This window comes from Lissotriton vulgaris, chromosome 6 (genome assembly GCF_964263255.1).
Source record: "Lissotriton vulgaris chromosome 6, aLisVul1.2, whole genome shotgun sequence".
NCBI classification, from domain to species: Eukaryota; Metazoa; Chordata; class Amphibia; order Caudata; family Salamandridae; genus Lissotriton; species Lissotriton vulgaris.
This window is the reverse complement of record NC_141694.1, coordinates 1,770,954,163-1,770,966,430: the sequence shown is the minus strand read 5'-3', so window position 1 is coordinate 1,770,966,430 and position 12,268 is coordinate 1,770,954,163. Positions and strand designations below refer to the sequence as shown.

General features: G+C 45.0%; 1 protein-coding gene across 2 annotated transcripts in view; it reads left to right on the top strand.

Annotated features, from left to right (window-relative positions):
* ADCY3 (adenylate cyclase 3) overlaps positions 1-12,268 on the top strand; it is a 408,762-nt gene that overhangs the window by 264,342 nt on the left and 132,152 nt on the right. For both annotated transcript variants that reach the window (XM_086928026.1, XM_086928027.1), the window contains one exon: positions 8,209-8,320. In XM_086928026.1, coding sequence (XP_086784152.1) covers positions 8,209-8,320 — 112 coding nt within the window. The remainder of the gene's footprint in view (positions 1-8,208; positions 8,321-12,268) is intronic.

Genomic DNA, 12,268 nt, shown 5'->3' with positions numbered 1-12,268 from the left:
ACTACTGAGGGTCTGCGGCACAAGTTGGTAGGATACCTGTTGTGACTCCGGGGCCTGTGGTCCCAACCAACACTGAAGGGGGGCCTACATACGTTATGTGGGGTCCCAATGGGAGAATTAGCTACAACGGGGCCGGGGGGGGTTCAGTGACCAACAGATGTGAGCCATGCACCATCTTCTTGTTATGGTTCTATGTATGATTCCCTTTGTTTGGATGGGGGCCTGTTTTTGTGTACCTGTCCTGGGGAGTGGAAGTTAGGTAAAGTTTGAAGATTGGGGTGGGTGGGTGGGGGTCAGACATGTCGCTATGAGGGCTCTTTGGGGCCAGGGCCTAGAATTGAAACTATGGGTACCCCGTAGGAATCAAAATTAGGACCTGGAATGTTAGGGGGATGCACACTACGGGTCGGCGGCACAAAATACATGCCTACCTGGTGAGAAGAGGAGTGCAAATTGCATTGCTACAAGAAACCCACTTGACGAAGGCAGAAGGGGCTGCATTGCAACACCATTGAAGGGGGCAGGTGTTTCATACTACATATTCAGCCTTTGCAAGAGGTACCTTGGTGTGGGTACGAGCGGGGGTACCATTTTAATATGTCCGCCAGATTATTGACCCCGAATGCTGATTCACAGTAGTGGTGGGGTGCGGCATTGACTGCAGCCATTCGTAAACATTGGAAGAAAGGGATGGCGGAGCCACCGACCTTTCTCCCCTGCCAATATGTGGTCTCCTCAGCGGGGACGGTCAAGGCGGTTACCTGCCTGTATCGGCGAATTACGCAGGAGGTCAGAACTCTTTTAGAGGGACTAAATGGGAAACGGACCTGGGGACACCTATAGGGGAAAAGCCGTGGGAGGCGCTGATGGAACGGGCGTGGAAATGCTCTAGAAACGCGAGATTTCAACTAATACAGTTTTATGTGTTTTATGTGTTTCATCGAGCGTATCTCACCCCTCACAAAATTAATGAGTTTTTCGGTTCCCGTGCAGCCTGCTCACGGTGCAAACTAGAAAATTCCACATTTGAACACATGTTCCTAGAATGCCAACTGCTACATGGGTTTTCGGGGGAAGTCACGGTCAAACTAGGTGAGGTAACAGATAGATATTCAGCAGACCCCGGGTTTCTGTCTGATACACTGTTTCTCCCACACTCCCCAGTAAAATTATAGCTTTAGGACTAGTCCTAGCTAAAAGAGAGATTACCAGCCATTGGAAGGCGGTCACTGCACCTAATGCAGCAAGATGGCTGCGAGAATTTATAAAGTGGGCTTATTGTGAGGACATTTTTTGATTACAAATGGCTCAGAGAACCAATAATGACAAATTGTTGGATGCGGCTAGGGTGTGGGTAGCGATGATGGACCAGCTCAAGAGTCCAACAGATGAGGATGACTGACCCGCTGAAGGGGAGGACCCGTACTCGTGAACTGGAACGTTGCCTGTGACGAGCAGCAGGTTTGGATGTTGATTAGTGAGAATGGTATGAGAGCATCCCCCTAAGTGGAAGCTTACTTCCTGACACGGTGATTCCGAATGGTTTGTGAGAGTAAGTATGGAGCGACACAGGGGGGTATGGGGGAGAGCGACATTTCGGACGGGGACAGGGATGGTGGGGGGAGGAGGGCAGGGGGGGAGTTGTTATCTTGTTAACCCATTGACTATTGGGATGAACCAGAATTTGCGTGCACCTGGAGCAGTAAGGCTTCGATAAACTGGATAGAGGTGTAGATCACAAATATTCTAGCAATGTCAACCAGGCGGACAATTACAGGAATGTGAGCGGAGACAAGGACATCAATGAGGAAGAACTAGTTCCGACTTTGGCATTATAGCTGCTCAAGGTGTTAAAGAATGTAACTTGTTGTGCACTGTACCCTCTGCGGGTAGATCCCAAAATATCTATGATAAATGAATAAAATTTGGTTGAAATTTAATCTGGAGCCATGAAACTGCTGGATGGATTCTTTTCATGCTTGGTCTCCCTCCTTGAAGCTCTGGAGCAAAACATTTTAAAATAAGTTCCAAACTGTATTTTAGTGGCCAAACAACCACGGGAGTATTCTTCCAAGCCCCCCTGGCCCCGAGGGAGAGCATTCAGAGACTCCTGGGGGCCTGGCAGATGGTAACCACATAGTCCACTCCAGGTCCAGTTGCCACTGGTCAGTTGGAATTCTTCAGATTAATGTCCTCTTCAGCTTTATGTTCCTGGAGCCAGCCAGAAAAGTCAGCCTTATGATCCTGGAGAGCTTTCTGTCCTTGGTTTTCAAGTAGAAAAGCTGAGGGGGGGTCCAGAGTCCTCTCAAAGGTCACATATACCAACGGCAGCAGGTTCAGGCTGCCTGGTGTTCTTTCACAAGTCTAGCAGCGTTCTCTTGGGATGCCTTGGGGTGTCACATTGATGCCTGGCACAAGATAGTGGGCGACGGTGACTGCTGGGCTCTCCCTAACCAATGGGGTAAAAGCTTTCGGGGAAAACCCTACACACTTTTTCAGTAGTTCCTGGTTGCCCTACTGCAGTAGGCCAAAATAAAATAGGTCACTGCATTTTCAAGATGGCTAAAGTCTTCAGCCACACTAAACATGGGCTGTGAGGGTTGTGGATGTGTAGAGGAGTTGCGTTTGGTAATCCCCAGTGTCCACTGACAAATAACATCAACATCCAGCTTGAAGAAGGCACTTGGTACAGTGCTTTCTTCAAACTGGATTTTGATGAAGTTTGATATGCCTAAAGACCTCTCAGGCAGGATATGACACTGGTGCCAACAGAATACCTACAACCTCTACCCTGCATATTGCATTGAGCACAGAGGAGTCATCACTGCCAATTCAAGTCAGCCTTTTTTGTGCTCCTTGGATAAGTATCACCCCTCTTTCACACCTCATGCCAGGCTGAGCACATGTTGAGAGTTGGCAGAGGCTAATTTGAATTTGAAAGTGATTTATATAGCGCATGGCAACCCATAGTTAACCTTCTGATAGTTCAGGCAGGTGAAGGGTAACTTTCTAAAAGTCACTTGTTCTTAATATTCATTAAAAATCCTACTTCACTATTAAACTGGATTTTGAGTAACTATTAAAAATAGCCTATCGCCTTAGGATAGTCTTACCTCAAACTGTTTGCCTTCACCCTCCTAATCTTCTCTATTAGTTTTTGTTGGCATAAGGACTCTGTGCACTTTATTACTGTTAACCGATGCTAAAGTGTTTGTGCTCACTCCATAAAACACAATAAAATTGGCTTTTACCTAATTGAAATATTTAATTTACTTAGAAGTCCCCAGTAAAGTGGTATACCCCATCCCCATGGCATGTAAATTAAATGCTAGTAGTGGGCCTGCAGCAGTTATTGTGCCTCTCACTTAAGAAGCTATTGCTGGGAGGAGCCAAGACGGCGGCCAAGATGGCCGCATAGAAGCCCGGCTCCGCAACTCGCCCTCACCTCCGGACCTATCCTTCCAGTGATCCTGCACCCCAGCCGTGGCCCAGTGCAGCGGAATCGTGGCGGAGCCCGACCGCGTTACCCTGATCCTCCTACGGCCTCCGACGGCCGAATAAGACCGCTTGCAAGTTTTCGGCCCTTCCTCCAGCGCGAGCCGGGACCTCACGTAGCGAAGCAGCCGCCTCTCACAGCGTCAACACCGGCCTCCATTGGTCATTAATACCCGGTGATCCGAGTGGTGAAACTGAAACCGCTCTACTGCAATCCTGTGATTTTCGCCGCACTGCGGCACTGACTACTGCGGCGTTAACACTCTACTGGCCCCGGCAACCTCGAGAAGAGGATCGGACAGCGGATTGGCTCGTCTGACCGGATTCTGCTTGCACCGTGGTGAGAAGCGTGTAGCGCTGCGCATTTGAAGGGGCTTGCGTGTGCCTCACTTCTGTTTCCTCACACACCGCGATTTGCTGATGTTGCAGTGACGCCGGTGAGACCGACTTTCTTCGGCGTGTGTGCCTTGAGGTCCTTGGGCGTGGGAGGCACAAACATGGCGCCCACGCTAGTGGATGTTTGGCTGGCCCTTCGAGACTGGCGCACTGAGTTACAAGATCTGCGGGCGGCTGCGCATATTTCACACCCTACCATCTCTCCTGCTGTGGAAGACTTGGATACGGTACCGTGTACTGGGGACTGCGAGCCCGAACGCTCCCCGGTTATTATAGTTGAGGACTCCCAGGCGTGCAGGAAGCGTGTTGGCTGGTCCGGGAAGCCCACCGACAAGATCAGTGGCTTTGTTTATCCTTTTTCCTTCCTATTGCCAGCCCACTTGCCTGAATGTCAACACCCTGCCTTTGTGTGTAATGTGCTTCTGACGTGGGGGGACCCTCTTGGACTATTCCTTTGGTCTTGGCTCTAACTGAAATTGCCCCTCCGGGTACTGCGGATTTGCGGCTACCAACTGTGTGTAACTGGGACTCGTGCTCGACCCTTTCCCGTACTGGCCAGGGCTGACTTTTGCTCACTCCTGTCGACTACTCGTGAATTGGATGCTGGAGCGGATTATGGACTGCACTGGTGACCGTGGGTGGCTGGGGTGATTGTATGATGGCGCCCGCTTACTATTTAAGTGGGCCCTCGCTTCTGGGGTTGGGGGTGCACAAGGGGCTGGTGCTATGGCCCTCCTCCGTTTCTCCCTCTTTTGGGGTTTCTTGGGGCGACAGGCATGCCTAATGGGGGGGGTGGGCCGTGGCCTTCCGCTGGTATGCAGGGTGGGGGATGGGATGTGTTGTTTGTAACTCTGTGTCTCCATGGCCTTCTATCTTCTTTTCCTTTTCTGTTTTTCTTCTTTCACTTTTCTTCCTCGTATATATCTTGGGTCGGACGGGGAGGTCAGAGGGTGGTTCTTCTCGGGAGGATTTTTGCGCCTCGCGTGTATGTCTTTATTGCATGGTTTATTGATTCTAGGGCTAAGATGTCGATTTTAATGCATAGTCACTGAATGATTACATATCCTGCTTTTCCTTCCCTTCTATACTTCTGTCGGAGGGCGCATATCCTGTCACGAATTGTTTCACGTAATATGTGCTTTTTATAGGTCGTCTGATCCTCGCATTGTTGCTATAGAATGAACCCTCTTACATCCTATTGTACCATTGACAGGCTAGATTGCAACTCCTGAAATGATATTTCGATTGGGCGGGCGCTCACTGGGGCGACATGTACTTCCACGCTTGTGTGTCTTGCTTGTAATGACTTACGCCAGTATTTTGATAACGCTGTTTCACTGGTGGATATCCTGCTAGGTGGCTCGCCGTCTCAGCTACCCGGTCTGACTTTAGGACGATTCGCCAAAACTATAAAATGAAACCCTCTTTATCCTTTTCTTGTGGTTCCCTGCTAGTATATTGTAGTGTTTTACTTCAGTCATCTATTGTAGTGCAAGGCCACTTGAAATGTTTTAGTGTCATAGCGGCCGGCCCGTAGTGGTTGTAGGCAGACGCTGTGTACTTTGTTTACGATAAATAAAGGTTTTCAAAAAAAAAAGAAGCTATTGCTGGCTGAATGTAGTTTTAAACTGGCAGCTGGATTGGCAATATAACCCCCTTGCCAAGCCTTAAATTCCCGTTTTGATGCATATAATGTATTCCCTAGGCAGCCCATAGGGCAGGGTGCTTTGTAAATAAAAGGTTGGGCATGTACTTTTAAGTTTTACATGTCCTAATAGTGAAAAACTCTTAATTTTGTTTTTTACTAATGTGAGGCCCATCTCTCCCTCAGGATAACATTGGGTTGCCTTATTACATTTAATAACAGGTAAACATTTTATGTGTGGTGTCTGAGAATTCATAACTTAAATCCCTCTTTAAAGTTGGATTTTAAATTACACATTTGAGTGGAGTGGTGTGGCTCACAGGTTAGAGGCAGCAGACCCGGAAGCAGAGAACGGCCCGGGACCAGGGTTCAATTCCCGACGCGGCAGGGTCATGGACCGGGGTCAGCGGACTCGATAATTCTCGCCTCAGTGCCTACTCTAACCAGGGATCACACTCGGCAACTCTGGGCATTAGCTTGCCTCATCTCTACTACGGCCCCCCACATTCGCCGGAGATGCCTGGTTTCACCTTGGAGATACCCAGTAGGGACCATCTCACGGGGATAGCCAGGACGGGTTCCCCAGCGGTCTACAGCGCCACGACGCCTCAGGGCAGCAGTGCGCTTTACAAGACCACATACATACATTACAAAATGCCTCCTTTAGAAAGTTGGTATTTTCCTGCCTTAGCTATTTAGTGCCTGTTCCTATGACACATGACAGGGTGTAGTTTATACCTGGACTTTATTTATTCCTCCCAGGCATCCACACAATAGCGAGATTTGGTGTGACTGCATGGGACATCACTAGCAGAAAATTAGGGTATGTGGGCAGAGTTGGACACTGCTCCATTTGCAACTGAATCAGGTTAGAGTGACTCCAAGAGCTAGTTGACTGGCCTCCTGATCAGGGCCTCTAGGACAGAAAAGGCTCCAATCATCTTGAACCTGTGACTGGATCCAGCCTGAGTGAGTGCTAACCCCCCAAGTGGCGCCACTCCAGTCCTGGACATATGGTAGTGGTGTTAAAGGTGCCCAGATAGCCAAAATCTAAAACTTAGTACTTTTTGCCTAAAGACTGCACTGAGAACCAAGTGGAGAACGGAACCAGCTGGGCTATCTGTCCAAGGTACCTCGCCGGTCGGCCTGACTTCACAGCAGCTCCCACTGCGTTCTTCTCCGGAGCAGCAAATCCAGTACAGCGCTCCTTCGACAAAGGGGAATCTCATTGGCTACAGTTTCCACACTTGTCCCGCTAGAGATTTTTGACTTTCAAGAAAGTGACTAAGTCTTCACGTTACTTCGTTCAACAGCTCCTCAACGACAATGCCTCCTCCACTACAATCTGCAGTTTTGCCCCTCTGAACTTTTCCTTCTCAGACATCTTTAATGATAAAGTCGGATTTTAAGTTACAGTTTGGAAAATGACACTTTTAACAAGTTGGCATTTTCCTGCCCTAGCTATTTGGTGCCTTCAACTGTTCCTGAGTTGGCAGTTGGACTTTGTATATTCCTCCCCGACAGCCATACGATGAAGGAATTAGGTTTGCCCGGATGGGCCATCACTGGCAAGATTTGGAGGTAGGGGGTATACATAGTAGTGACTTACTAATATTTAAAGCAAGGTTTTTACCAACTAAAAGGGTCATTTTAAAAGGTCGCAGTGCAGGTTTAAGCTGCACAGTCAGGCTACAATTCTAACCCTGAAGTCATGTTATCCTTTTTCACACTAGTGGAAGTTAAATAAGCCAATCTGGGATAAGCCAATTTCGAAATGTTTTAGGGTCAGAACACAAACTGGGCACTGGACAGCAGTGCCCCAGTGTGCAAGTTATTTAAAAAAATATATAGATATACATATGTATATATCTCAAACAATTGGGTGTGGCCACGAAAAAGGGGCCATTTTCCCACACAATATGATTGACATTCTATGTCCTGTCAGATTGGCATTTGAATGTTATCAAATTGGCATTTCTTTTTTTTTTATCATATAGGCATTCCTACTGTTACAAGATTGATAATTTGTAAATTGCCAGATTGTCATTTTGTGCTTATCAGCTTGGCATTCCATAATGGTAATCTTGTATGTTATTGTCATTCTGTATGTGGTCAAGTTGATACTTCGTATGTTATTGGACTAGTATTGTCTCACTTGTCAGATTGGCATTCATCTGTTACCCGATCTTGCATTCTCTGAATTGTCCATTTATTGCCACTGTGTCATTCTATATATTATATGATTGCCATTCTGTATGTTGTCTGATTTCTTACACTGTAAGATTAGCATTCTGCCTTTTGTCAGGTTTCCATTCTGTTTGTTAGGCTGCCATTCCATTTGTTGTTAGATTGATATCCTGTATTTTGTGAGATTGACTTTATTTATGGTTTGAGATTGGCATTAATGCACAGAATAATGTACCTTCTTTGTTCTGCTTTTGTGAATAAGAGGTATCACAGCCTCCAACATGCAAAGAACATTTTTGGACTTCCAAAAAGGCCAAAACATGAATCTTTTAATTTTTTTAGAAATGTCTGATTTCCAAGGAGTATTGTATTTTTTCAGGCACAAATAATATCTTTATTGTCTTTTGGTGACCCCACTTGCCACATTATCTCTCCATGTTTGAATGTTTGTCCCTTATTGACCCATTCTCTTACTTTTCTTGTAGCATACTCTTCGCTGATATTGTGGGCTTCACTCAGCTGTCCTCTTCCTGCACTGCCCATGAACTGGTCAAGCTCCTGAATGAACTCTTTGCCCGCTTTGATAAACTTGCAGCTGTAAGTGTCCCCTGGAAACTTTTACATTAGGACTGCACAGGAATTTTTTATTTGAACTGCGGCTTCCATTATATTGTTTTTGAATCTTGGTGTTCTTTGGTTTACAGGACTGGGTTGAACATAACTCAAACACATACTGTTGTTAATAATTTGCTTCCCTTGGGCAGCGGTGCTTTTCCCTAATTCTAAGGACTTTAAAGGGCCATATGTATGAAATGAAATAGCATTTCTTAATGGACCGCATCGCAATTTCGGTCCGCTAAGAGATGCAATTCTGCCTTTCCATATTTACAAAGGCCTAAACGTGGTCACAAAATGCGATTTCTATCCAGTAGAGTTATGCATTTCCTAATCCCAAAATAGGATATTGCAAATAGGCATTTCCTTTCTTGCGATTTCCTAAGCACATGTGCAAAGCATTTCCTAAATGCAAAATGGCCATTTAGGAAATGCTATTACCATCGACTCCTAGTTGCGCTTTACATGTACACCACATTTTTTCATTGATGCATCAAGGGGGACCTTAGGTCCATAGGTACCCTTGATTTTGCATGTCCAAATTTGCAATATCTTATTAGGAAATCACAAGGCCCATAGGATGAATGGTTTAACATTTTCCAAATAGCGATTTCCTAATAGCGATGCCAATTCTGTAGGAATTGCTATTAGGAACTCGCAATTTTTGTACCTTCCATTTTACATCTCCAAAATAGTGATTTCTTAGGATCGCTATTTAGGAAATGCAAAATTAAGGTTTTGTGCCTATGGCCCTGTGTTTCCCTGCCAAAGAAAACATGAATTTCTTTCTTAACCCTTGAATGGTTCATGTCTTTCTCTATTATATTCCACCTCCCAGTCCTAGACCTGAAAGTATATTACAAGGACTTATCCGTGTTTGTTTTGGATGAGATTTGGTGTTAGGAGAAAGTAGAGGAGCTATTCAAGAGTTTGAAAGAGTAAAGGAAAAAGAACAAGATACTTAGCAGTTAGATGCGGATGTGCATGGGATGCAACCCTACCATAGTTAGTAGGGGCTGGGACTAGAAGACTGATGACATGTCTATGGTGTTTTTTTGAACTGTCCCATATGTCTTCACTTGTCTCAATTTGCTGCAGATCAAATTTGCCTTGGATGTTTCCATAGCTAATCGATTTGTTTCTCCAAAACATCAGCTTCTGTGATTGATCAACTCATTTTTGTCACAAATTGATTTGCGACAAAAACAAATCAATGGATGTATTACAGAGTTATGCAGCAACATTGGTGTGTAAATGCAGAGGTATTTTGTGTTTCAGGCACAATAGAATGTTGTCCAAAATTGACCCTTTTCTCTTCAGATTTAAATAATTCACCATTTCTTTTGAGGATTGCTTGTTTTTGAAGTGCATGTAATGAATATCATTAGGAAACATGTATTGTATGCATAGCATTACATTAACATTAGGCTACATGGCGTATTTATTAAGCTCTACCACATGGATTGTAGCTGGGCACTAGGAACTTTACGTGATTTGGAAATTAAGACCCATTGGTTTGCATCCTGCCCTGCTTTGCCAGGCACACCCACGGTCTCCCTAATACTAGCACTGCTATTTGCGGTAGACCCCAGGGACACTCTTAAGTCGAGAGCCACTGCGTCCCCCCTGTGCCTGCTCAATTCTCTCTGAATCCTTTAATCTATCTCTGGCTGCAAGGGATAGCACAGGGATTTAGGTGGTTTCAGAGATGGGGCTTTGGTGGGACCATCTGCCAAGTTTCATCTTTAAATATTGAGAAGCTAGAATGCTCTCCATCAGCTTCATGAGAGAGGCGGCTTAGAAATTACTTTAGCCTGGCTTGTCTCCTTCATCATGTGTCTGCCCGTTGACCTCAGTTCCCTGCCGATTAACCCATTGCTTGAGCAATAGGCTGCATGTGATTTGAAACATTTCCGACATTATCCTCAGTAAAGTCAGCGGCGCAGTCTTATTCAAAGAAACAGCGATGAACTACATTTGGGTCCTAATTTTAGAAGCATTCTGCCTCTGATAGTCTGCCATCATGCCCCATTATAAGAGGATTCCTTCAGAGTCTATTAGGCTCTTTTAATACTTGCACCACCCCTTCCTTCCGGGCATAAGCTGAAACTTGAGGAGTAATAGAACAAAGTACCATCCATGCCCTCTTCCTTCCACTAAATTTCAGCTCCTCGTGTTTAACCTCTCGCATGGATGCGGTTCAAATCCTTTCATATTAGCAATATCTTCAATATGGTTTCACAATAATCATATGTAAAGAAATAATTCAGTCTTAATAATGAGGTAAGAGAAGAAGGCCCATAAGTTGGAAGTGGTGTAAAATATTTTGGAACCATATGATGGCATAAAATTGCTCAGAGGTACTAGCAATAGAAACGTATGAAAAGAATGGAGAACAGAAGGAAACTGTTTACTTTAGTGCACAACAGTAGAAGAGCAGTAGACAGTATATCAGATAATTAAGGATCAGGAGATTGTGTTTGGAAAATGAAACATGAGTTGAGTATCAGAACTAGAACCAGAAATAGCGTAGAATCATGGATAATAAATACTTCGGCTTGCATCCTAATTAGCAATACGAAGACTGGGAAGAAGAACAAGCTGCTATCTGATCACCAACGATGTGACTGAACATTCATTGCAGAAAAACAGTGTAGATTAAAACAAATGTCACCATGAGAGGAAACATGTAAGAAAATCTATAGAAACTACAGGGAGCTTTGACCCGATTGGAAGAGAACAGAGGTAGAATCCAAACCTCAAGAAGTCACAGTCTGCAACAACACCTGATTTTCATATTCAAGATCAGGCTTAGGGCAGAAAGCCGCATCTGGTATCGAGAAGATATCAGGGGAAGAAGTAAATATATTATGGGCAGACTCGGTCACTGTTATCATTCTCTAGTATACCAGATGGGCTAGTTCCAAAGCAATCAACATTGACATATCCCCAACGTCCAACCTAAAAAACATACTAGGGTTGCACCCACCAACAGAGGCCAACTGAGTATTCCTTACAATCTGTGTTGATGTCCTCTGTGCATTAGCTCTGAATGCCAAACAAATCCTGATATTAGGTGAGATGAACTTCTAGGTGGAGCTCCCAGGGAGGAAATTGAGAATCTATACATTTACGGGGCTCCTTCTCACTTGATCTCCATCTAGTAATATCCTCTCTCTATGGCTACTGCATGGTAAATGGCCTCCACCAAGATGTACCAGATACTCAGCTGTCCACTATCTTCATAATAGGAATCAAGCACAACTAAATGAGATTCAGAGCCACAATATTCTCTGAAGACCTCAAAGATGTCTACGAAGATGTGCAAAGCATGTTCTCCACTTCAATCCAATGGACCTCAATGCATCTCCATTTCACAATGACTCTAACATTGCAGCTCTATTTCCTGCCCAGCAATCCAAACACAAATAGCTGTGTCCGAGCTGTCTCCAGAAGATCTGGTGCACATCCAAAGGTAGCCTCAGCCGAGTTACCCTTACGTGTTGGTGATGTTCAACCCAAAATTCCTGTTCCATGCACAGATATTATGTCTCCTGCCCTAAATCTGGAAGCCGTGGACAAGCTGGGATAGTTGTACCAGAGAAAAACACCAACACTGCGTAATAGTCTGAGTTTAGCAACAAACTTTCACCTGTAGGCCCAGAGGCCAGGAAATTATCAAGGAGTGTGAAGGGTGAAACACTTCCAAAATAAATGGAGGCATGACAGAGATCCTTCTAAAACGTCCTCGGCACATTTTCTTAATTCACAATAGCCATTTTCAGCACACTGCTAGAATCCTAATGAATTTAGAGGATTATTTGGACAGGGATACTGGTGCATCCACCTGCACTAGTCCTCGTACCACTTAGGCTTGTTCTACATTTGACAACGGTAAAAAAAAAATAACAAATTGTCTTGATTTATTAG